Genomic DNA, 25,284 nt, shown 5'->3' with positions numbered 1-25,284 from the left:
CTGCGAGTAGAATACATCTTGGCCTTTGAAATAATCGAGTATTTTTTAGATAAGTCTTTTTATAAGCTTAGAAAAAAATAATGTAAAGGCCTATAAAAACTGCTTTAAAGTTCAAAATCTCCTACTTACGAACCCATTTTCGGTTATGGTTTTATTCTATAATGTGGCAAATTAAGTTATTTATAAATGATCGAAAAAAAAAAAAATATTTATGCCTGAACATCCACAAAATAAAATAAAAGGCACTTTTTGGCCATGTTTTTTTCTTGCATTAATCAAAACAGGCGGATGGTGTTGAGCGGGAATTTAAACCTTATCGCCATTTACGTAAGGGTTGTTATTGATGGCGGCGCAGTTTAAAATATTACACGACGTAGTGCATCGCCTTAATTGTCCGATGTATATTGTGTTTGTAAAAGCCCTAAGGGTATTCAATAAATAAATAAAATTAGGATATCAGTTGTAGCCATATACACACAATAACCGTTATTAATATAGGAAGCTGATATGATCCTGCTGCTCAGAGCTTCGTTATAACCTCTCTTTCTAATGTGCATCGTTTATGGGATAGAGGGAGAGGTTGCAGTAAAGCTTTCAGCAGTACGTCTTTTGTGTGAAGGATTGTATGAAAATAGTTATTTGGTCTACTTGGCTACAATAATTCCGGTTTCGCAATATGCAGTGTATTTGTAATAATGTGTATCTATATGATTTGAAAAAGTTTTAGTTATCTTAAGATTGAAAATTTATGAATATTATGAATTTGTGTTATTTTATAAAAATGTATATATTATTTTAGAATATCAAATATAGAGCTTAACATAATTAACTTTGCAGTCGGCTGAACAAACACTTTATTTTAAATCTATGAATTAAAATATATTTGTGACACGTTCCAGAGTTACAGATATTTAAGATTTAAGTGATTTAATCTTTGGTGAAAGAGCACCATTTAGATTCTAAAAGTTGTTTTAAATGGCTTTAGTCGTGTTTGGTGACCATATCTGAAGTCAGGTACCTAACCTGACCTTACATTACTTTAGGTAACCTTTCTCTTCCACATTTCCTTTCCTTCCACACTCCTTTCAGCCCCACCACAAAAAAAAACCGATTGGGGATGCAATAGCCACACTGGCTCCGGACAGAAAAAAATATAAGCTGACAAAGTGTATTATTTTTTTTTAAATCAGCCATGGAGCCATGTACCCTAATTTTAAATTTCTCCAAAAATCTACACTAGCGACGCCACCGACTGCAATAATAAGTTTGTCAAACCTACTCTTTAGGAAAACAAAGTTTCAACTGACACTGCTATGTTATACGAAAATATACTCTATCGTACCTTTCTCTAGAGCCCATTATCGTACAAACTTTTGTGTCAGTTGACACTTTGTAGTTCCAAATGATCTAAACTGCTTAGAACTAGATTTATCTATGACTTTAACTGTCAGTGTCAAATTCAAATACTGCTAAATGTGAGGGGTTTATTTACGTGCCGAATGTTGTCGCAGGAATGTAATCATTTAGGCAAATTAAGGTTTAATTTGTCATTTCTTGTACAATTATTTGCAAAACTCACCTAAAGATGGACGTAGACGAAGAAGATTTACCAGCAGTGAACCTGAACTCACCCATAAAGGTAAATAGTGCATTTCAATAGTGATATAAATAATTAATCGTAATAATTAATAACAGAAGGGAATGTGTGAGAGGATGCATAAATGTAAAAACAATATTGTTTGGCGCTCTATCCTGTTAACCTATCCCTGTAGATAAAAGGTGTGATCTTTTGATAGTTGTAAATTAATATTGTTTCAATTAAAATTTGGGAACAATTTTTTTTAGCATTATTTTAAACCTCTTTACAGAAAACTTACATGGGGAAATTTAAAATGCCGGATACTTCTGTTCTGCTTGCTCAGAGGAAAATGGAAGATGAAAAAAATAACATGGTCATGAAAATGCTAATCCAAAGCCAGATGGAAGATTCCAGCGATGTAAGTATGAAATGGTTATTCATGTCATTGTTCTTGTGGAGTCATTTTTCTTTACAATCAAATTCTTCATAATTTCAGAGGCACGTTATAAGCGTGCTATGTTTTCGTGGCTTGACCTATTTCAGCATATATCGCTCGCTGGTAGTGTATGGTGAATGATATGCTGAAATATTCTAAGCCATGATGCGTTTAGCGTAATGTCACCTACCTTAATGATAAAGACCTTTTTTAAATGTTTAGTCCTACCTACTACGTTAATCTCAAGAAATATTAAATAAAAAGGTTTAAAAAAGCATTTTGATGGGCTTAAATTTAAATTACAAACTATCGATTTACATTTTAACACGAATTTTTCAACATCGACCTAAAAAAATGTTTTTTGGAATGTTTAATTTTTTATTTCATTATATTAACAGGCTGGGCAAGATTATTTTTTTAATAACAATTACTAAAAATAGTTCTGTGAACATTAGAACCTTGCTTCCAATAAAGTTTGTTTCTGGTTTTATATTTATTAATAAATCAAAACTCAAATTCTTCTGAAATCATGAGATTTGTGAGTAGGTACTGAAATACAAACCATAAATATTTTGTGTAACGTTTTAAAAAATTTAAAATAAGAACTTATGTAAAAGTGATCCACCTCCATCTTTATTAATACAGGCCGTGTTGTAGAATATCCACTGACAGCTAAACAGACCTGCTTTCGGACTTGTTGGATTGGGTTTAGCGGGGTTTAGTTAGTTCTAGTTTTAGAAGTTTTTAGGGTTTAGTTAACTAAACGAGTCAAAGATGTCTGAAAAAAGGTCTCTTCAATTGTCAGTGCATTTTCAGCATGGCTTGTATTTAAAAATATGGCTTCAAACAATAGACTCTAGCCCAGAGGTTCCCAAACTTTTTTGTGTCGTAGACCCCTTGCCATGTTTTTCTGTTTTTGGTAGACCCCCTACTTACCTGATATTGATTTTTTGTAAATTTCGGAACATGCTGTCTATCAGTGCCTACACTGTTTTTGCGCTAAAATTGTCAAATTAAAGCCAAATCTCGACGGGATGAGAAGTAATTATGAACTTACCTTGGGGCAAACGTATTATGCTTCATTTTAGTTGAAATAATAAAGGAAAAACATGGAAAAAACAGAAAATAGCTTGAGATAGACATTTATACAAATTACAAGCGGCCATGTTGATTTCTAATGATGTAATTATTTTTACAAGTTTGCCAACATTAAAACAGAAAAAAACACTAATAAAACGCGGTGAATTTAAAACTATTCAGAACTGGAATATTCACTTGCGTCGACATTTTCATCAGAAAAATTTCCTTTGCTCACTGCTTCGAAAAATGATGTGAATGAGCACTTATTTTGCAGCGCACAATGCTTCAAAAACATATAATGGGATAAATATTTATTGTAATCTTCTTTCTTCCTGTGGTAGTGAGGTAAGAATCGCTTGGTATGCCGCCAGGTGGACTCGATGGCATTGGTGTGCGCACCTGTCGTGGGATCAACGTAGTTGATGGAATGATTTACAGTCATATGAATATAACCTTCACAATTCAACGTGTCATATGCTTTCCAGCAATCTGGAACAAAACCCCCGCAAATGTGTAAGAAAATGGCGAAAAATGAAAAAGAAAACCGAAAAAGAAAAACGGGCGGTGCACGCACCATCGGGCCAGCCACGCATCGGGAACAACACAACACTTGATGTGTTGTGTTGTTCCCGATGCGTGGCTGAGGGTAGCACCCTCGTACCCCCCTTAAGCTGCGGCACATCACACAACACGGCCGGTGCACGCACCGTCCGCAGCTTAAAGGGGATACGAGGATGCTACTAGAGACCTCACCCACCTGAAATAATAGTAGTTCCCGGTAATATCCATTGCTTGATCACCGCCAGTAATGTATTACGGTCCCGTGTTTTCAACGGGAACTAGAAACACCCTTCCAGTTTCTCGTTCGATGCCGCCAAACACCCATTGGCCCTCCACGCGATGTCCACGGTTATATTTTCGTTTTCCAAATTTGGATTCGTCTATTTCCACTGTTCTTCCTGGACCCCCCACTGGTTCCATGTCAGTCATGGCCCACTCCTCCATAACTTGCCGAACAAACTTCATCCATAAGCCGACCGTGTTACGGTCCAGAGTTAGCTCATGGGCGATGTCTTGGAGATCCTCTTTGCAACGTACAAGCATGTACGTAAGCTTTATAATTGTACCTATTGGCATCTTTGTGTTGTCAAACCAGGTGTTTTGGCGCATTGTGATACGAGTGTCACACACTTTAGATGCTTTTTTCATTTTTTTCACCATCTTCTGACATCGCCAATGAAAGAGCTGGTTTTGGTCCACTCCAACACTTTGTCTTTTCTGTAGAGCCATTTCGGCCCCACATGAAGGACACAATTTAGTTTTCGGAAGGACATTTAACTGTTGTAAATACCTAATGGTTTCCCATTCATCTTTAACAAACTCGTGAATTAATAAAAGTGACGGAAAAGGCCGCAATGTAGTAATTGACATTTTCAGATATGTCTTGATTGACTGCACGTGAGAAACCACAGAGTAGGGATATAGCAGAGAAACGTTTTTTGAAAACGCGCATGTGAAAACGCGCATGCGCAGACTGCACAGAGCAGCCTAGCACCGAGCGCAAACGGTAGTCGTTATATGCATAGCGACTAGGCGAAACGCTGTAGGCGGTGAAACGAAACGTCAGAAATGGCGTTGTAATAATATAATGTAAACAAACCTTTTTAGAACTACGCTAGGTTTGTGTAATATGGTTTGTGATACAAAAGAAAGTGCCCCCTTTATAGCGCCTGCTCGCGTCAAGGCAAGAAAAACATCCCAGTTTTCAAGTAGTTTAGCGGCTACGCTAGGTTTGTGTAACATGGTTTGTGATTCAAAAGAAAGTGTCCCCTTAATACCGCCTGCTCGCGTCAAGGCAAGAAAAACATCCCAGTTTTCAATTAGTTTAGCGGCTACGCTAGGTTTGTGTAACATGGTTTGTGATACAAAAGAAAGTGCCCCCTTTATAGCGCCTGCTCGCGTCAAGGCAAGACAAACATCCCAGTTTTCAAGTAGTTTAGCGGCTACGCTAGGTTTGTGTAACATGGTTTGTGATTCAAAAGAAAGTGTCCCCTTAATACCGCCTGCTCGCGTCAAGGCAAGAAAAACATCCCAGTTTTCAATTAGTTTAGCGGCTACGCTAGGTTTGTGTAACATGGTTTGTGATACAAAAGAAAGTGCCCCCTTTATAGCGCCTGCTCGCGTCAAGGCAAGAAAAACATCCCAGTTTTCAATAAGTTTAGCGGCTACGCTAGGTTTGTGTAACATGGTTTGTGATTCAAAAGAAAGTATCCCTTTTATACCTATACTTCACTTCGGGTAGGTATGCTCGGATATGTTGGCCACGCCCCCTGTCGATTAGTCGCTGTGCATATAGCGACTCCCAGCGCAAACATCTTGGGTTTATTGTGGAGAGGTTGGTAGCTGGCAGTGATCAAGTTCCCGGCCAAAAGTACGATGTAAAATGGCCGCGAAGTGGGATATTTTGATAAATATGTCATATTTATTTTGAGTGTAAAAATGAAACGAAGTGAAATTTGTTCTAAGTGAAAGCTTTGCGCCTGAGAACAATACCACGGGCACAGTTTGAGATCATCAGGAATTAGTAATTATGTCGGGAAAGTGTTAAATTTTACTAGGCACACGTAGTCAGCATATACCTAAATTTCTAACTGTAGTGAAGTTTAGTGTTAAAAACTTAAAGTAAAGACACATGTTCAGTTTTATACATTTATTAATTGAATTTAAATTAAAACTACTCAAAATAAAATTTTGTTTCTGTTATATAAAATAAACGTAACATAAAATAAACTAAGCAATAAGTACATTTTTTTAGTGGGAAGGATGAACCTGGTGCTTTAATAATAAATTATCAACATTTGGCGTCAATTTTGTAAGGTTTAATCTTAAGTCTCCTCGGCTAATGATGTCCAGTCTGTTTCTTCTTTTCGTTGGGAGATTGGTAACAGCGCTGAACCCCCTTTCCACTAGGTATGACGATGGAAAGGAAATTAAAAATTTCCTCGCTATATTTCATAATACGGGATAAGTAACGGGTATGTTTTTTTGCAGCCAGAAGTGCTGATATCCGTGCTTAAACTGAACCTTAAGTTCTTCGTTTGTACTTATTTCAGTCAGTTCCTCTTGTTTTATGACATTCGTTTCTTCTATGTCACCATATGGTTTAATTATCCAAGGTGGTATTACCATAGTCAAAACATCCTCAAACCTAGTTTCAAAATCTGAATAGAGCATTTAAATGTTGAAAGTAGGTTGAAACGTCGTCTTCCTGGCAGTTTGTCTGTGACAAATTGGGGAACTGGGAAAATTCGCCCCGTCCAATATTTTGCTTCATTAGTTTAGCTCTGGCAAGAAACGCTGATAAGATGGACTTTGTTATCAAATTTAGACTGTCGCCTTGTAACTGCAAATTAACCATATTAAATTTTGTATACAAATCTGTTAAATAGGCGATGTCTGTTTTCCACTTCATTAAATTGTCTTTTAAAATTTTATCTTTAGTATCCAGAAATTCTAAAATAGTCTCAAAAAGTGCAAAAAATCTTGTCAAACATAAGCCTTTCGACAGCCAGCGTACTTCAGTGTGAAGGAGTAATTGATGAAAGTGTTCACCATTTTCTTCACACAACTGCGCAAATAACCGCGTATTCAACGCGTTGCTTCGGATTCGGTTTACTGCATCAATGACTAATTGAAGAGATTCATGTAATCTAACACTCAAATTTTTAGCAACTAAATGTTGTCGATGGATGACACAATGTATTGCTAACACCCCTGGCACATTTTGTTTTAAATAGCTTATAAATCCACGATAACGTCCAACCATGGCAGGTGCTCCATCTGTAGCTACTGATATTATATTTGATAAAGGGATTGCTTTTTCAATGAAGTAATCCTTCAAAACATGAAATATTGATTCACCTTTATGTAGTGTCGGTTAAGTGTAAGTAAATAGGTAGAATCAGTGTATGTTGAGATCCACTATCGTGGACCCCCATTTTCATTTTATGGACCCCCAATTTTTTTTTTCGCTGACGTAGACCCCTTGCAGGTTGTCATAGACCCCTGGGGGTCGATATAGACCACTTTGGGAATCACTGCTCTAGCCTATAGCGGGTGTTTTCGCGATTAGCGCAAAAATATATCGCTTCAGATAAATCTTCACCAGAATGGGCAGACAAATTATAAGAAATTTTTGAAGGGTAAAAGAAAATATCAATTAAATAAATTCCACTAAAAAAACACGTCTGTTTTGTAACTCTGTATATCATAACTAAAGCACGTGTATATTAGTGCCACTCTATCTTCACAAGTAACGAGTGCCGAGAACACATCCAATTGCTAAACAATTTTTGTGTTATCTCTCATTCAGGAAATGATTATTGTAATAACGTCCTCAGGATTATCTCATAAGAGTAAAGGTCCAATGAATTTATAACACGTCATAAAAATATAATAGGTACTCATATTCCCAGTACAACTAACAAACAATCTTTGAAATTCAACACGATAAAATTGCCTAATTATTGCAAGAGTATGTGTGTACATAAAAGAAACAACGGCTTATCTTTTTTTGTTATATGTGTGTGTAGTTTGTAATGTCTTCAAGCGTTTAGATTAAGGCTGGCCGCATACATATGTTTTCCGTACTCAATTTCCAAATTCGTTTTCCGTATTCGGAATTCCGTGAGACTAGCGCAAATGTTCGTTTTTCTTCATTCGGAATGTATAAACGTCAGTACCAGTGTTGCCAACAAGGGCAATATATCGCCATTTAGGCTACTCAGAGCGAGAATCGGCGCCGAAAAAATCTAAAAGGCGACTGGTCGCCAATTAAGCTACTTCAAAAACATCAATTTTAAACATGTCCCGAAATTCTCTAGCCTCCCCCCCCCCCATGAAATTTATTTTTCTGGGGACAAATTTTATTTTTTTGAAATTCTCTAGCCAATTTTTATTTTCACGTAAAAACATCAATTTTAAACATGTCTCACCTAACAGCAAATTCGGCTACTTTACGCTACCTTATGTATGAGAAACGGCGATATTAGGTCAAGATCCGTTGGCAACACTGAATTACTGAATGGAAATTTCCGAACGTTTGCGTCGGCACAAACAAAATGTATGCAAGAGCTGCGTTCCACATGACGTCATTAGGTTTTTTCCATTCGCTTTCTCCGAACGCGCCGGCTTGCATTCGGAACGTGCGTAAGGAATTTGTTCCGTTCGGAACTAAAACGAACGTGTGCGGCAGTTAATGTATTTTCTACTGATTCCGTGCATTCGGATGTCCGAATACGGAAAACGAATTAGGAAATCGAATACGGAAAACGTATGTATGCGGCCAGCCTAAATAGTCACGGGAAATAATAATAATAATTTACCTTCCTCGCCTTTGAAGTGGAGCCGGCGTAAAGGGTATTTTTACCCGTCCCGCCGATAAGCACCAGTCGGCCGCGAGGGTAAAAATACCATTCCCGCTCATAGTGTGTTAAATAATCCAATTTGACAGCTCGTAATAAAAACCACAACCACCATGTAAAATCTGGCAGTGTAAAAAAATTAATCATTTTGGTCAGGTCAGGGCCTCAAATCCAAAATAAAGAGATTGTATGGAAAAGTTTTGTATTTTTTATTTATTTTTACATTAGTTCCATAAAGGAGACTCTGGGGAAAATAATTTCCCTCTTTGTGGTTGCTGTGTGGAGGGTCTTTTTAAGAAAAGAAAGGAGAATAAGTTTTGGGAAGGAAAAGGGTATGAGGGGTGGGTAGAAATCTGACAGACAGTGGGTCCAGGATTAATCCATCCCTCCCACTGCGGTGCAAGGCGATGAGTCGAGAGAGTCCTGGAGAGGTCAAAGGGGACCCGGCATAGACTAAATTAGACTAGACACGGCATAATCATTTAAAAATAACCCCAACACAATTTTGGTTTGGTTCACGTGCACATTTATGAAAAGGCCCACGCATTGTGTCGCAATGCGAAATGGGCACTGTGCATTGCGTTTTACCTTTTATTGGTCTAGAGCAGGGGTGTCCAAACTAGATGGGACCCAGGGCCAATAAAAAAGACTAAATACATTGGTGGGCCGCAAAATATTTATAAAAATAAAATATTGGTAATAATACGTAATATCGTTATTTTATTATCTACTTTTTCATTAATTTGTCTTTTACAATTCTGTCAACATCAACCTCAATACTAGTGGTAGCTAGGCGCAGTGCATGTTTAAGTGAAGTATCTGTCAATGAAGACCTGTATTTCGATTTAATAAACTTCATTGTTGAATATGCACTTTCACAAAGGTAGGTACTGCCCATCATCGAGCCCATTTTTTGCCCGAAATTCGTCAGTTTCGGGAAACGTTCAGCGAGGAGCTTAAAAAAATCAATTCCTGTTTCTGTTCTGCCCTTGTAAAAGGGGTCTGATTGCAGATCACACAGTTCCAATTGATAATCAATCTTCATACTCGCAACTGCGATCGTTAATGGATGAGTAAAGAGAGCTATATCAATCTCAATTTTTTTTAAATCTGCAAAACGCCGCTCAAATTCGACGATTATTTCGTCCATGTATTTGAGGTGGTCCAAAAAATTACATTCTTCAAAATTTTTCATCTCTAAATAATGTTCTTTACAACTTGAAAAAAAAGAAAAATCATTTTGTTGTAGAGACGTTTTGAACAATTTCAGTTTACTTCTGAATCCATTCACATTTCCGTACATGTTGGCTATATTGAGGTTTTTACCTTGCAATTTTAAATTTAATTCATTCAAGTGTTGCGTCATATCAGTTAAAAACGCAAGATCAGCCAGAAACTGAGGATCTCGCATTTTATCTTGTAGTTCAGAAGTGTCAGATGATATCTCATTTTTTAGAAATAAAGGTATTTCTTTTCTTAAGGCGAAAAAGCGTTGCAAGCACTGGCCAGCACTTAGCCATCTGATTTCCGAATGCAATAGTAAATCTCGATAGTTTGCATCGATTTCACTTAAAAAGTCTCTAAATTTTCTATGTGTCAATGCCCTGTTTCCACCTCTAATCAAATTGGTTATCCTTATAACAACTTTCATAGCATTCATTTGACGCAAAGATTTTCCACACAAGGCTTCCTGATGTATAATACAATGCAACAACGGGCAATCAATGCCATTTTGTGTTAGAAGTCCCGCGAATCCTGTCACTGTCCCGGTCATAGCTTTTGCCCCATCGGTCACAATACAAGAACACTTACGAAATCCTCCATATTCTACTATAGTTTTGTTAACCGCTTCAAATATATCACTGCCTTTAGTTGTTCCATGAAATGGTATTAAATCCAGCATTTCTTCCGTGATTGTAAAATCTTTGGAAATGCAACGTATAAAGATTATTAATTGACTGACATCGGTCTGGTCGGTACTTTCATCCAAACATATTGAATAGTATTCGCAATCTACAAAGTAATCACATATTTTTTTTGTAATATAATTACCCATGTCCTCTATTCGTCGCGCCACCGTTTGATGAGATAATGCAACAGATTCAAACTTTTCCGCTAATTTCGGCTGCATAAAGCGTTTAGCCATTTCAACTGCGCATTTTTTTATTAAAACTCCATCACTAAATGGTTTTTTTGCTCTGGCTAATTGTAATGAAACTTCATATGAGGCAGCCAAGCTTTGTTCATTCTCAGTACTTACTTTTGAAAACATACTTGTTTGCTGTATTAGTTTTTTTTTGTACTCAGCCACCATAACTTTTCTTGCTTCACCGACATGTTTTTTATACTTTTCTTCATGTAAAGAAGTATAGTGTCGCTTAACATTATATTCTTTACTTACAGATAAAACTTGCATACAAATCAAACACTGAATTTTATTGTTATTGTTGGAGATAAAGTAGTCTAACTCCCATTTCGCATTGAATGTACGATTTTCTTCACTTAACTTCCTCTTCTTTGTAGACATGATGAAAAGTTCAATATACTCAAACACAAAGCGAACAACGTAATACCAAACTTTAAAATAATGTAAAAGTCTTTAATAACCTGAGAGTAACCTTGCGCAATCAAAACTTTCATTGCGTTGAATGACAAGTGACAAACAAATGCCCAATGAACGATGCGCGGTAGGTACCTATTTTGAGTTCGGGGAATTCCCCGAATTCTCGAGTCAATAGTGATGTGAGCGACGTGATCGAACATACCCAAAACGTTTGAATTTCGTCGCGAGAAAAATAGTTTGCTCATTAATGTATTTAAAACTTCGAACAAAGAAGATAATAACCCCAATATACCGAAAGCTCACTCAACTTGCATAACATCCATGTGGTAGTAAATGATGTTGTGACTTTTATCAAACAGCTGGATACCAGGTCGAATTCGGGGCCAGATATGATTCCCTCAATATTACTTAAAAACTGTATTCATGTTCTAGCTCTTCCTATTACTATAATTTTCAATTTATCCTTATCTACAGGTTGTTTTCCTGAAATTTGGAAAAGTAGCTTTATAACACCTATTTTTAAAAAAGGAGATAAATGTCAAATTGAAAATTATAGACCCATATCTATTATGTCATCACTACCTAAACTTTTAGAAAAGATTATATTAAGTAAAATCATGCATCAAATTAAACCAATTATATCAACATTTCAACATGGTTTTATGCCAGACAGATCTACGTCATCTAACTTATTGCTCTACGAAAATTTTATTTCTAATGCACTGTCTAAGGGTCTTCAAGTTGATACAATTTATACTGACTTTAGCAAAGCCTTTGATACTGTTTCTCATCGCATTTTATTGGAAAAATTAGAACACTTGGGAATAAGCGGTAACTTCCTCGAATGGCTTAGAAGTTACTTATCATACAGAAAATTATCTGTAAAAATTACCTCCACAACTTCTTACACTTTTTTTGCCTCAAGTGGGGTCCCCCAAGGTTCCCACCTAGGACCAATTCTTTTCCTACTATTTATTAATGACATTTCACTAATTTTCGATAATGTTCACTTTCTTCTATTCGCCGACGATCTAAAGATGTTTAAATCGATCGGTAATTCTTCTGATTGTTTAACTCTACAAATGAACTTAAATAAACTTTATGAATGGTGCATCGTAAACAAATTACATCTTAATATCAACAAATGCCAAACGATCAGTTTCCATAGATCTAAAACCCCTTTATTATTCGACTACTCAATTAACAATGCCAATCTAAAAAGAGTTTTTGAATTCAATGATCTTGGAGTTATCTTTGACTCCAAATTACGCTTCTTGAATCACATTAATAGCATTACCAGTAAGGGATTACAAATGCTTGGATTTATTCTCAGAATCGCTAAAGACTTTAATAACATAAAAACTATAAAATTACTATACACGTCTCTGGTTAGAAGTCAGGTTGAATACAATGCAACCATTTGGTGTCCTCATTTCAACTCACATTGTTTACAAATTGAAAAAATTCAAAATAAATTTTTACGTTTTATTAATTTCAAAATTGGTATTCCTATTATTGAAATCAATTATGTCAATTTACGCAGTAAACTTAACTTATCGAAATTATCTGAAAGGCGAAAAATATTTGATCTCCTTTTATTACATAAAATTGTTCATTCAAGGTTAGACTGCCCTGACACTATAAACTTGCTATCTTTACATATACCTCCAAAATATACTAGACGGAATATTTTATTCTACAACAATAACTTCGCTACGAATTCTGTGTTAGAAAGAATACATAGGTTGGGCAATGAACTAAGTGATGTCGCTGACATATTTAATTTAAGCTTCAATACATTTAAAGCCAAATTAGTCCACCACTTTTTAAATGTAAATAATGTGTGAGAAATCATTATATCTTATTTCGATTTTCTATTGTTCGTTTTATACTGTTGTTAAAATGAAATTTGTAATTTTTATGTACTTAAAAGCCCAATTGGGCGTCAATAAATGAATAAATAAATAATGAACTAAAATCTGAATAATAATTGCTTTCATACAAAATGTGACAAGAAATAAATAAAGTAACTAAGTTAAAGCAATTATTAATTAAAATAAATATACTTTAAAAAAACTAAAAAACACGCTTTTAAATAATATCGAACTAAAAACTTCAAAATAATTTTTAAAATAAGCTTAAAGCAATAATGAATGGAAAATGATAGTATTATTGTTAAAAAGCGTGGGCGCTTTGTGCCATATTTTTCGTATATCGTGCGCCCGACGCTTTTTCACAATAATACTATCATTTTTCATTCATTATTGCTTTAAGCTTATTTTAAAGATTATTTTGAAGTTTTTAGTTCGATATTATTTAAAAGCGTGTTTTTTAGTTTTTTTAAACTATATTTATTTTTCACTTTTTAGTTTCGTATGCTACAAAAGCGTGTTTTTTTAGTTTCTTTAAACTATATTTATTTAATGGTAGTTTCTTTATTACCGACTATGGTTCTAACAGGTAACTTTTATTCCGGAGAGGGAGCCTGAGAAACGGCTACCACTAGGGCCGAGGAAGGCAGCAGGAGAGTTACATACAAGCAAGCAAACAAGCAAGCAAGCAAGCAAACAAACATACAAGTGAAGTTAATATAAAAGCGTGTTAATAAAGTATTATTATATGCAGTGGGTACACCTACAGACCTCTTTGTAGTCGGTGTAACCGAACCGGACTTTTTTTTGAAGTCGGTTAAAAAAAGGTTCAATGGGCCGCAATAATCTAAACCGTGGGCCGTGGTTTGGACAGCCCTGGTCTAGAGTAAGCTATTTTGCTTCTCAGCTATGCTGGGCAAGTTCATTTTTTCAATCACAAAAATAACCCAGTTCCAAATATTTAAATTTGAATTATGTCCATATTACAACACCTCTGACAACAAATTCTCCGTGGCTTCGCTTACGAGTTTGAACGGTTGTTAAGTTCATCTCCATATTTGTGACGTACGTTACGTGGCGTTATTTTAAAAATGAATTTAACTAGACAGGGCTAATCTAGTATAATACATCAATGGGACCCGGGGATGCTACGTACACTTCAATGGTGGAGGAAGTACAAAAGAAGTTTCTACGTTATCTTTATCTTAGAGACTTCGGGTACTATCCCTATTTATACCCATCAGCCTTCCTTTCCGGAACGCTAGGTATCGATAGTCTTGTCAACAGGCGGAAAGCTGCGTTGCTGATGATGGCCTATAACTTGTTGAAAGGTCACATAAACAATCCAGAAATTTTCAATAAAATTTTATTTTCCGTCCCTGATAACTTTGCAAGAGCGCGTAGGCACAAACCATTCATTCTTCCAAGATGTAGGACCAACTTACCATTAGCAATGCCTCTCGGAAGAATGATAGTCCTTCTAAACTCACTAGCCTCTGACATCGACATTTTCCACCTGAGCATTAATAAATTTAAATCGCTAATTAGACAATTATGATTGTGTATTTGTATAATGTATCTTTGTTATTCGAATTTTTTATTCTGTAAATATGCATTTAAAATACAAATAAATAAATGGTCTTCCTCAAGCAGACAAGCAGGCTCGCCACGCCATAAGTTGGCAGACATATCCGCCGCCAAGACCTATGCAAACCTCACCCCGTGAACCCAGGCACTCCTGCTAAATCACCAAAAGAACCACTTATAGCACAGATGTTCGTTATCCAGTAAATTCAGAATTTAAAAAAATCCAGGCGGTATTCGCCTCGCAAATTGAATTTAATGGTTCATTTGAAGTTACATTATTATATGAATATGTTTAACTCTTATATTTTTCATAGGATTTAGCTCCAAACATCTCTGACTCCTCCAACTTTTCCATGCCTGATGCTGACCTCATAGCGGCCTCCAGAAAACAGGAGCAAGAGGAGAACCTCCTCATTGATGACCTTCTGCAGGAACAGGAGGAAATCAACAAGTCCGAGATAACCTTCTGTCTCGAAGCCCTTCAAATTGAGAAGCTGTCCCTGGCCATCCCGTGCGAAAATCCTGGCATTGATATCACAGAGTTGTCCATCGAAAAGTTATTGGACGCTCCGTCTAAGTTTAGAAGTCAGTTTATAAGGAATTTTGTTAACATGGTGAAGGAAAGCGACAGTGAAGAACATCTGAGAATTATTTTGGATCATGTTAGTATTTTTTTTTTATGCATATTTTGAATCATTTCTGATGAACTCGACTTTTATTATCATGGTGGTTAACACAACTTCTGTACGCACTCAAATTCAGACAAGTGATAAGATACCAGCTTATGATATATTTTAACGGACAATTATTTTTTTCTACTCAGCCCATACCCATGAAAATAACAAGATATTATACAGGGTTTTCCAATAAGAGGTGTTATTTTGAATAGCCCCCTATTTCGGTAGATGTTACTTTTGAAGCTGTCATTTTTTGACATTTGACAAGTAGAAACTACGCCATTAATAAAAATGGAACGATACACGCTTCAACAACGCATTGAAATTATTAAAATTCACTTGAGTGAATCGAGTGCAAATCATCTTGAATGATGAGGCCCATTTCCACCTCGGTGGCTTCGTCAACAAGCAAAATTATCGCATCTGAGGCTCGGAAAACCCAAGAGTTATTGTTGAAAAGCCTCTCTATCCTCAACGTGTGACTGTTTGGTGCGGTTTTATGGTCCGGCAGATTCATTGGACCTTACTTTTTCGAAAATGAGGCTGGAGCAACAGTTACGGTGAATGGATTGCGATATCGAGAGATGATTAATGTTTTTTTATGGCCGAAATTGGATGGTATTGATCTGGACAACGTTTACTTTCAACAAGATGGCGCTACGTGCCACACAAGCAACGAAACCATTGATCTTTTACGATTGAATATCAAAATAACACCTCTTATTGGAAAACCCTGTAGATTAATTTTGAAAAAGACAATTAAATAAATTTTCTGTTAAAATGTCATATTTCATATGTAGGTACCTACTTAATCACTTTTCTGAATTATTCTTCACACAAGTAGTTTCAAATTTTAAAATTGCACTTAAATTTAAAGCAAATTTGAGTTCATGTGAATAATTTCAAAATGGAATAACGTACATCGCAGACGACCGAAATTATAATGTTTGATTTGAAATATACTTCCATTTGCAATTTTTAAAAGTAGAACTAACTAATTTAATGTATGTTTGAAAGAGACAAAGCGTTAACTGAAGAGATGATTAACGGATAATGAGAATTTTGTGAGTTTTGGTGAATTATACCTATTATTGGTTATAAACAAAGTTAATATTGTTTGTCAAACCGCAAAGTGACTGTTTTCTACAAAATAATAAAAAAAAAATATTTATATAAATATATATATAATATAATAATAACATAGCATTTATATAGCGCAGTTTAGTGTCATTTCACTTCAAGTACGCTTTACTATAACAAACTTAAAAACGGTAATTTAGTATTGGTCATGTTCTTAAAATTATTCCTACAGTGTGCCTTACCCAATACAGATCTAATATTATAACACTAAATATACTGTTTATACAAAGCGATGACAAAACTTAGAATAACAATTACAGCAATACAGGATAAAACAAGAACATTAAAACTATAACATAATATAAAACAAGAGGCAGTTTGTGCTCTGAAATGAGAATCTTAGCAGACATTTTAAAAAGGTACAATAAGGAGACAACCGAAACCAAACCATTACCGGAAGTTTGAGAATATGGCTTATTATATAATATTGAAAAGAAGTTAAGATTTATGAATGGTAAGATTTTAAAAATAATTTTGTTTTTAAAGCCTGTTTAAATTCAGCCAAATTCTGGAGATAAGTAAGATCTGAGGGAAGTCTATTCCAGATGAGCGGGCCGGTTACACGAAAAGAGCGATCATAGTAAACGGCTATTTCTACTTCACCCTAATGTGTTGTCTATTGTTTCAGCTGCTAATATCGATAGTAGAGATGTACGCCGATGAGAAGTTGGAGATGCATTTCGAGGACATTTTGTGCCACACGCTACTTCTGAGCGCCATAATCCTGGACAGGAAGTGCCGTGTGGTGTTCACCGCCGTCACCACAACTGAGGTGTTGTGCCGCATCCTCGAAAAGGTCAAACCCACCATGCAGACCAAACCAATAGTAAGAGATATTATGAATTATTTTATTACCGCACAATAGTCCTGAGAGTTCGGAGCAAGTACAAGGAACAAGGGACTATGGCTTCCCCAATTGGGGTATGCTGTGAGGCTGAAGAGAAGATGGGAAGAGTAAGGTTGGAAGTTACTTGAATATTCAGATAACTATTTATTTTTTATGTTTCCATGTAACCCCTTCCCCCCATCTCACTCTGATATACTATCAACTCTGTCTCCTAATTTTCTTAAATTCTTATATTTATAAATGTCTGTAATTAGGTTTTTCTATATCATACTGGTTTTGATGAAGTTTGGGACCAACCCAAACTAGTTGACATATTTATTTATTAATTTACGCCCTTTTTCGGGGCTTTTACATATGAATATTAAGAAATTAAATATTAAAAACTTGCCTAGCTATTCCAAGTAAAATTAATTTTGAAGGCAACAATAAACTCACTACTAATTACTCTATTATAATATTTTGGTAGATTATACATGTGAAAAAGTCACTTTTTTATACATATGTATTAATATTCTGTTCAAATAAAATGTTCTCTGTTATTATAACATTCTAGGCCTTAATAGAATTTACTTTATATTAATTACTATTCATTATCATAAACACCTCATACCTCGATTTATATCAGGTCTTATACAAACCTAGTATTCATTCAACTAATACTACACTAGTAGATATTTCTTTTAATTATGTATTGTTTAACTGCACTTATATCAACAACTGTATCACTTGCAACAATATTTTTGTGAACACATTACTTGTTCTGTAATCACTCTATTGTAAAAGCCATTTTATGGCGTTTAAATAAATAAATAAATATACATTATTTATAGTACATAAATGATTTGGTTCATTAACAACATTTTATATTTGTTTAAACATAAATTGAAGATGTCCACTGACTCGGTATAATTATTTCCCTCCATTAGTATTCTGGGCAAAGAGGAATGCATATGGTAGTTAGTCCCAGAATTTCTTGCAGTGAAATAAATCCTGACTTCTAGTATTACGTTGTGGAATCCGGAAGCTTATCAATTCTGGCAATACAGGACTATCAACTAAATCATTTAGAATTTTATATAGAAATACCAAGTCAGTGAAAATTCTTCTGTCTGACAATTTGAACATATTCATATAATTTAACAGAGTGTTGTAGTTCAACATAATTGCTGGAATACCCATTTTAAAATTTATAATTCATAACTATTGCTTAGTGTTTTCGTAGTGGTTTTAAACTAAATATGTCTTTTTTAATTTGTTGAAGATATTATGAACAGCTCTCACTGAAAATACAAAACAGACAATAATATTGAATAACTATTTCCATTTTTTTTCTCAGATAGACAGATTGTCGAACCAAATCATCATCAACTTTCAAAACTCTCACGATCGTCTCCATCTAGCAGAGTGCATGATCATCAAATGCAACCCCGCCGATGTAGACTCGGATCCTTCATTCTTCTCGAGCCGTCTGGCGAAGCACATACTGTACAAAACTCTCTGCGATCTTATCGGATATCCCCGACATACGAACTCAAACCCCACCGGCAAATTCAGCGAGCTAAAAATCATCTTGGCAAAAGCGGAAAAGATAGATTCCCTTTTGCCGTACGAGCAGTATATCATGGTCAAGTTGGCGAACGAACTTCAGTGGATGTTCGACATATCGGTTTCCGAGAAGACGAAAGAGCACAAGGCTCGCAAGTGGATTATTACGTACTTTAATGCGTTGAAGTGCAATAAAGTGGCGGCAAAGAGTGGGGATTTTTTCAAGGTGAAAGCGTTATGCTCGCGGATTAATTTACTCTGGCAAATGGACAGCGAAGATTTTGAAACGTAATCAATATATTTTGTTTGTATAGTGAAAGTCTCCCTTTTTATATAAATTGTATAAATTGAATGTTTTTGTCATTGGACAACCGGTAAAGATATAAACCGATAGAAGTTTGTTGTGGGTGTGTCCATGTGCTCAAAGAAAGCACAACAAATTTCACTTATGTTTGCCTTAGAAATTAAATATTAAAATAATCTTTAAATAGATTCGTTGTCGATGACAATACATTGTATCAACTTTTGTTAGCAATCGCATATATAAACGTGGACATATATCCTTTTCCCCGAAATCAGATGAAATCATAGCAATTTTTCGAAGAAAACTTCTTCTAACTGCTTTTCACTTTGTGATGGCATTATTTATTTTTTATTAAAACACAAATAACTTTGTTTACATCACTTTATTTCGATACAAAATCTCAACATGTTTCATGAACCAAGTTCACTTCATCAGGAGCTTGTGTCATCAGTATACTTGTGCTCTTGATGAAGTGAACTTGGTTCATGAAACATGTTGAGATTTTGTATCGAAATAAAGTGATGTAAACAAAGTAATTTGTGTTTTAATAAAATAAAAAAATCATAGCAGTTAATATACGAAATTAATGTTGGTCCTACCCGATTGGTATTTGGTGAGGTTGTCAACTCCAGTTCCTGGGTACGAAGGTTTAATTCTCAGTAAAACATTTATTTTACAGGTTGATTTATTCCTTACTTTTCGTGAAATTTACCAAACATTTTCGAATAGCTAAATTCTTTCTTCAACCGTCCCAAGAAATTCATGAAAATGTTGTAATTTTTATAAAAATTGTATGTACTTTTAGTTACAAACTTTTTAATATTTTAAAATGTGTTTTATTTTTTTGTATGAAAAATGAGTTTATGTTTTTTGTATGAAAAATGAATTTATGTTTTTTATATTATGGCCATATATTTTTGTCCTGTGATATTATGTACGGTAGAATCATTTTAAAGAGATTCTTGCTTGTGTAGTGATGTACTGTATTGTAGGACTACTGCGGGGTAAGAGGGGACTGCGGGTGCGTCTTCCAAACTATTTAGAACCAATTTGAACCACAAATTCATTCAAACATGCGTTCTTTAAAATGATTTTACTTTTTACAGTTTTGTATTTAAAGATTATTTTAAATGTATGAACAAAATATAGTCATTATTATTTTTTTTATTAAAAAATCATTTTGAATTTGTGATTAATTTTTCTAATTTTATGTATAGGCTTACCGCTGATAGCTCCACTATACCCTCTCTCTCTCTCTCTCTCTCTCTCTCTCTCTCTCTCTCTCTCTCTCTCTCTCTCTCTCTCTCTCTCTCTCTTTCTCATAAACGACACATTTAATAGAAAGAGAGGTGATAGGGCTGTCACCTGTAAGACCAACTGTACCTTTTTTGCCTTTTTTATTTTTTTAAATAAATATTTTTACTGAAATTTGTTGTTTATTTTCTTTCCTATTTTCAGGTGAGTTTTGAAGGAAATGAGTTTAACAGTCCGTAATAACTTGGAGGCCCTGAGGAGAATAATTTCTCTCAGGGCCTGTGTCATCTTTGGGGATGCTGTGTGAAGGGTCTTTTTAAGGAGAGGTTGTTATGGAAAGGAAAAGAGTATGAGGGGTGGTTAGGAATCTGTATATCCATGAGTGACGTATGAACCTATTCATCCCCTGCGATGAAAGAAAGACGAAGATGTCACAAAGTGTCTCCCTAAACCGGGCTCATCTGATCCCACCCGTCACACAGTTGGTGGGCAGATGCATCCTCCGTCAAGACCTGGACATACCTCACCCCCACGAGCCCGGGAATCCTTTCTAAGTCACCAAACGTAGCGAAACACTTGGGGCGACTTATGGCAAAGGTGTTGGTAATCTAATAAATGGTACCCTGGGCGGCGGTACCCATACCCGCATCCAAAATTGTAATAACTTAAGTCCACATCAGCACAGGACACCCTAGTGCGGAGGACTAAGAAATGCCATTACTGTACCTAAATTCACTGTAATGTTTTTTCTATGTACAAATATAGTCGCTAAAATAAAAATAAAATTTAATACGTCGCCTCCTAATAGTATATATTTATATTTTTCTCAGTGTCACAAGAGGCAGTGGAATTTTGTGAGTCTGAATGAAGTGATGGCAAGAAGGACATGGGCACGAGAAAAGTTGAGAATTGGCTATTCAGGTCTGATAACCAATATTAATTACCCTCTCCCCCTGCTGTTTGTAAGATATGAGATATCTCAGTTATTTTCATTAGGGTGTTTTTATGTTTTCTGTTTATTTATGTTTTTCTGTTTATTTATGTTTTTCTGTTTATTTATGTTTTTCTGTTTATTTATGTTTTTCTGTTTATTTATGTTTTTCTGTTTATTTATGTTTTTTTCTGTATGTTACATGAATTTTATGTGGAAACTTCACTGATTTATGATCATGTAAAATGTAATTATTTATAAAAAATTGTAAAACTGTTTGTTTCCCCAATCGACTAAATAATAATAGGTAATAATAATAAATTTAATTTTTAATCCCTAAACATTACTAAAAAGTAAAAAAAAAGTATTTTCACTTTTTTTTTCATTCTCATAAAAATTTAAGATACAATTAAAATTACGAGACCGAAGGTGTTTTTAATTTATTTTTGTGTTGATTACTAAATTTATTTGTATTTAAAATGTGTCATTGTCGATATAGAAATTCGTATGTGTCCGCGTGTGTGTGCATGATTACCATTGTGTCAATGCATTGTCATCGACAACGAGTCTTTGTGCCGAGCTTCAGCTCGATCGGACGTATTACGAAATTATAATTAATTATAAGTAAGAAACTCAAATAGATGCATTTAAAAGCAATGGTAAAACCTTACACTTAAATTATGCCCTACAACTAAGTGTTTTTCAAAATTTTCTAGATTGAAATTTTAATGCCTGTTGTCAGTAAACGTGTGTTGGACCAGCTGGAGAGGTTAAGGGGTCTCCCTCAGCCCGCCATGCATTTGGTGGACATACACACACATCCGCCGCCAAGACCTGGACAAATACCACTCCATGAACCCGGGCACCCCTGCTATGACACCAAACTTGGCGGACGACTTTGCAGGAGTTGGCTATCCAATAAATGGTTCCCAGAACGGCTGTACCCATTCCCGCCTCCCAATTGTTTAAGGCGGAGCTTAATGCCAAATCACTATTTTGATTAATCTTTATAACGAATTAGTTAACATTATGAATACCAAAAAATATGCTTTAGATAAATTGAAGGTTTTCCTATCGTTTTGCTTGAGTAGAATACAAATAAAAAATAAATTACTAAATAAAAAATATAAATGTAAACTACTAAAAAATATATTTTTCTAATAGAAGTGTATGAACGCATAAAGGAAACAACTTTAAAAAAATACATTATTATAGCTAAGATTATCTGTGACAGTTTCACTTGATTAACTATTTTGCATTCTTATAAAATTATTTAGAAAATAAATAAAAACCAGTTTTGTGCTTGAAATCGAACGTTTCTAGACTCCGTTTGTGAAGTGATTTAAATGCCTAACATACAATATAAGGTAAACCAAGAATATACACATTTTTGGCTTGTAGCTTCCTTCCTCTTAAATGGTTTTCTTAAAATCTCGTAAAGTTTGTTGTTATTACTTGATCATGAAAAATCATGGGGTATTATAATTGAAGGATTAGAGAAGCTCAAAGAATTATCCATAAACAATATTTGCCTCAGGATCATTGCCTTTCAAAAACAAACATTGTCATTTTCGCCCGTGATTTTTCACTAAAACGGCGCTATACAAATCATCCAAATATAATAATTATTATTAAATTTTAGAGACAGTCATAATTTCACTTTCTAATCTAATCTACGACATCTGTCAAAAATTTTAACAAAAGAAATGCACGTTTCTAATATAGAATTGAGAATTAATTAGTTAAAATAAAATCTCACAATTTAAAAAATGATGCTTTCTGAAATTCGAAGCCATTTCTAGAGTTCATAGAACTGGAGTTACAAACAGAATCACAACCGAAATTAGTATTTTACAAATTGATATTACTTTTTATTTATTTATGTCTATTCTTGAATACACATTTTACAAATGATTACAGTGGTTTATATCGTAGTACAGAGAAAAAAGTACTTACAGAAAAAAGGTATAAAAAATAAAGAACATAGGTTGATATAGGTAAAACTGTGTGTGGGTGATATTGTATGTTACGTGAACACCTCACTAGGAGAACCTGTGCTAAGGTTTTAACGTGTTTGTGATTAAGTGTGACAGGTATTTATGTGTTTAAGTAGAAAGTTTTTTTTTTCTTTCACAGACATATATTGAAACATGAAAACACACATTTTTATGTGAGTGTATGTATTTTTGGATAATTCTTGAAGAACGTGTATAATATTTAATTTTACTTATCATATTTTGGTTATGTTTGGTTTGGAATTATAATCTTTTGACCAGGCTACGATATGTTTTTTGACAAAATTTGTTGATGTATTTGTAGTCATTAATTGTTTCAAAGTAATGGGCATACTGTTAAAAAGTTTGGTTGCGTAGTATTGAAAGTGTCTTTGTCCGTGTGTGGTGTGTGGTATGTGTTGTCGGAATATTCAGTGTTTTATTTGTTGATGACCTGGTTTTTATTATGGCTTTTGGTTGATTTTTAATATGAAGATTATTATGGATGAGATGTAGGAGAGCAGTTTTGGCGTAAAGTTGTCTTATTGACATGACGTTTAGAGTTTTGAAGATTTTGTTTGAGTCTGTGTAGAATGGTACTTGCAGTATGAGTTTTATTATTGCCTTTTGAAAATTTTGAATTGGGTCAATTGTTCTGTTTGTAGCGCTTCCCCAAGCTAATATTCCATAAGTGGCAATGGATTGACACAGTGCAAAATATATTGATCTGAGTATTGTTGGTGGAAAAATGTTTTTGATGGATTTTATTAGGTGCAAGACTCGTTTTAGTTTATTAGTGATAAAATTAATGTGTTCAGTCCATTGTAAGTGTGTATCAATAATAAATCCTAGGTATTTTATTTGTTTTACCCTTTCGATGTGTTCGCATAGGCAATAGGATGATGTTTGTTTACAGTCATGCAAAAACAAGTTCAAGTTAGAAGGAGGTTGACCTCTTTGTGTAATACTATGTGTGATGTATTTTGTTTTGACTGTGTTAACGGTAAGAGTATTTCTGTTTAGCCATTTTATGACAATTGACAAACTTTTTTCAGCTGTTGTGAATAAATCTTTCCATGTGGCTGCTTGACACAGAAGAACTGTATCATCAGCGAAGGTCACGATTTTACCATCAATTTCAATGTCACATAATTCGTTTATGTATATGAGGAATATTAGTGGGCCAAGTACACTCCCCTGTGGGACTCCGTACGTGATTAAAAGTGGTTCACTTGTCTTGTTGTCAATTTTAACTTGTTGTATTCTGTCAGACATGAAACTTTTCATTAATTCCAATTCTACTCCATTAATGCCAATGTTTTTTAGCTTCTTGAAAAGTTGTTTGTGTGAAATTGTATCGAAGGCTTTAGATAAGTCCAAATAGATTGAAATAACTTTTTTTGGCATCTAAATTATGTGTAATAAACTCGGTTACAGTGGCAATTGCGTTTTCTGTTATTACTATTCATAAATATTGATTTTGATAAGTTTTGCAATGTTAGTAGTTATTTTCAGGATTTTCAATATATTGAGGAAAGGAATTATGGGAATAATTAAAATACAAAAACATCAGTTGTTAAAATTTTTATTTTCTTACTTCAAGTGGAAATAGTAAGAAGGAATTGCCTAAACTGAATAAATAAATAAATCTTCTAAACAAACTACAACACAGACGACCAATAATAAATAAATAATCAGACAATCGTATTTTTTCTTCTAATTAACTAACATTAAGTTTTATAAAGAGTGACTGGGACTTGCTGTGAAATATTGCATAAAGCAAGGAAACATTTACAAGCAAAATAGTTAATTTGAACGTAGAACTCGACCTTAATGGAATTTCCGATTTAAATGGATTTGCTGATATGAATCGTTTGTACATATTATTTGAGAAACATTGCCACCCATTTTCCTTCATTCGATCACAAAACAGTTGAATACCAAAAAAATCGATTAATTATGAATGAATTAGATTAAGAATTCCAATAAGAGAATAGAATCAAATGAATCGATTCAAAATGATTCGGTAGTATCGGACCATATATAACTTCGA

General features: G+C 34.5%; 1 protein-coding gene across 1 annotated transcript; it reads left to right on the top strand.

The window, feature by feature from the left end:
* Positions 1 to 199: 199 nt before the first annotated feature.
* On the top strand, positions 200 to 19,438 carry LOC149411643 (uncharacterized). Its single transcript, XM_089646777.1, has 5 exons — positions 200 to 1,639; positions 1,869 to 1,997; positions 14,854 to 15,201; positions 16,985 to 17,182; positions 18,540 to 19,438. The coding sequence occupies exons 1-5, from the start codon at positions 1,586 to 1,588 to the stop codon at positions 19,038 to 19,040; spliced, it is 1,230 nt and encodes a 409-aa protein (XP_089502903.1). The 5' UTR covers positions 200 to 1,585; the 3' UTR covers positions 19,041 to 19,438.
* The last annotated feature ends 5,846 nt before the right edge of the window (positions 19,439 to 25,284 follow it).

This window comes from Hesperophylax consimilis, chromosome 25 (genome assembly GCF_061612785.1).
Source record: "Hesperophylax consimilis isolate HC1 chromosome 25, BYU_Hcon_1.0, whole genome shotgun sequence".
Taxonomy (NCBI): domain Eukaryota; kingdom Metazoa; phylum Arthropoda; class Insecta; order Trichoptera; family Limnephilidae; genus Hesperophylax; species Hesperophylax consimilis.
Note: the sequence above shows the minus strand (reverse complement) of the source record. Positions and strands in the feature narration are given on the sequence as shown.

Coding starts and splice junctions, on each gene's coding strand:
- LOC149411643 (XM_089646777.1), top strand. CDS start 1,586: ATGGACGTAGACGAAGAAGATTTACCAGCAGTGAACCTGAACTCACCC. Junction 1,640..1,868: donor ACCTGAACTCACCCATAAAG/GTAAATAGTGCA, acceptor ACCTCTTTACAG/AAAACTTACATGGGGAAATT. Junction 17,183..18,539: donor CCATGCAGACCAAACCAATA/GTAAGAGATATT, acceptor TTTTTTTCTCAG/ATAGACAGATTGTCGAACCA.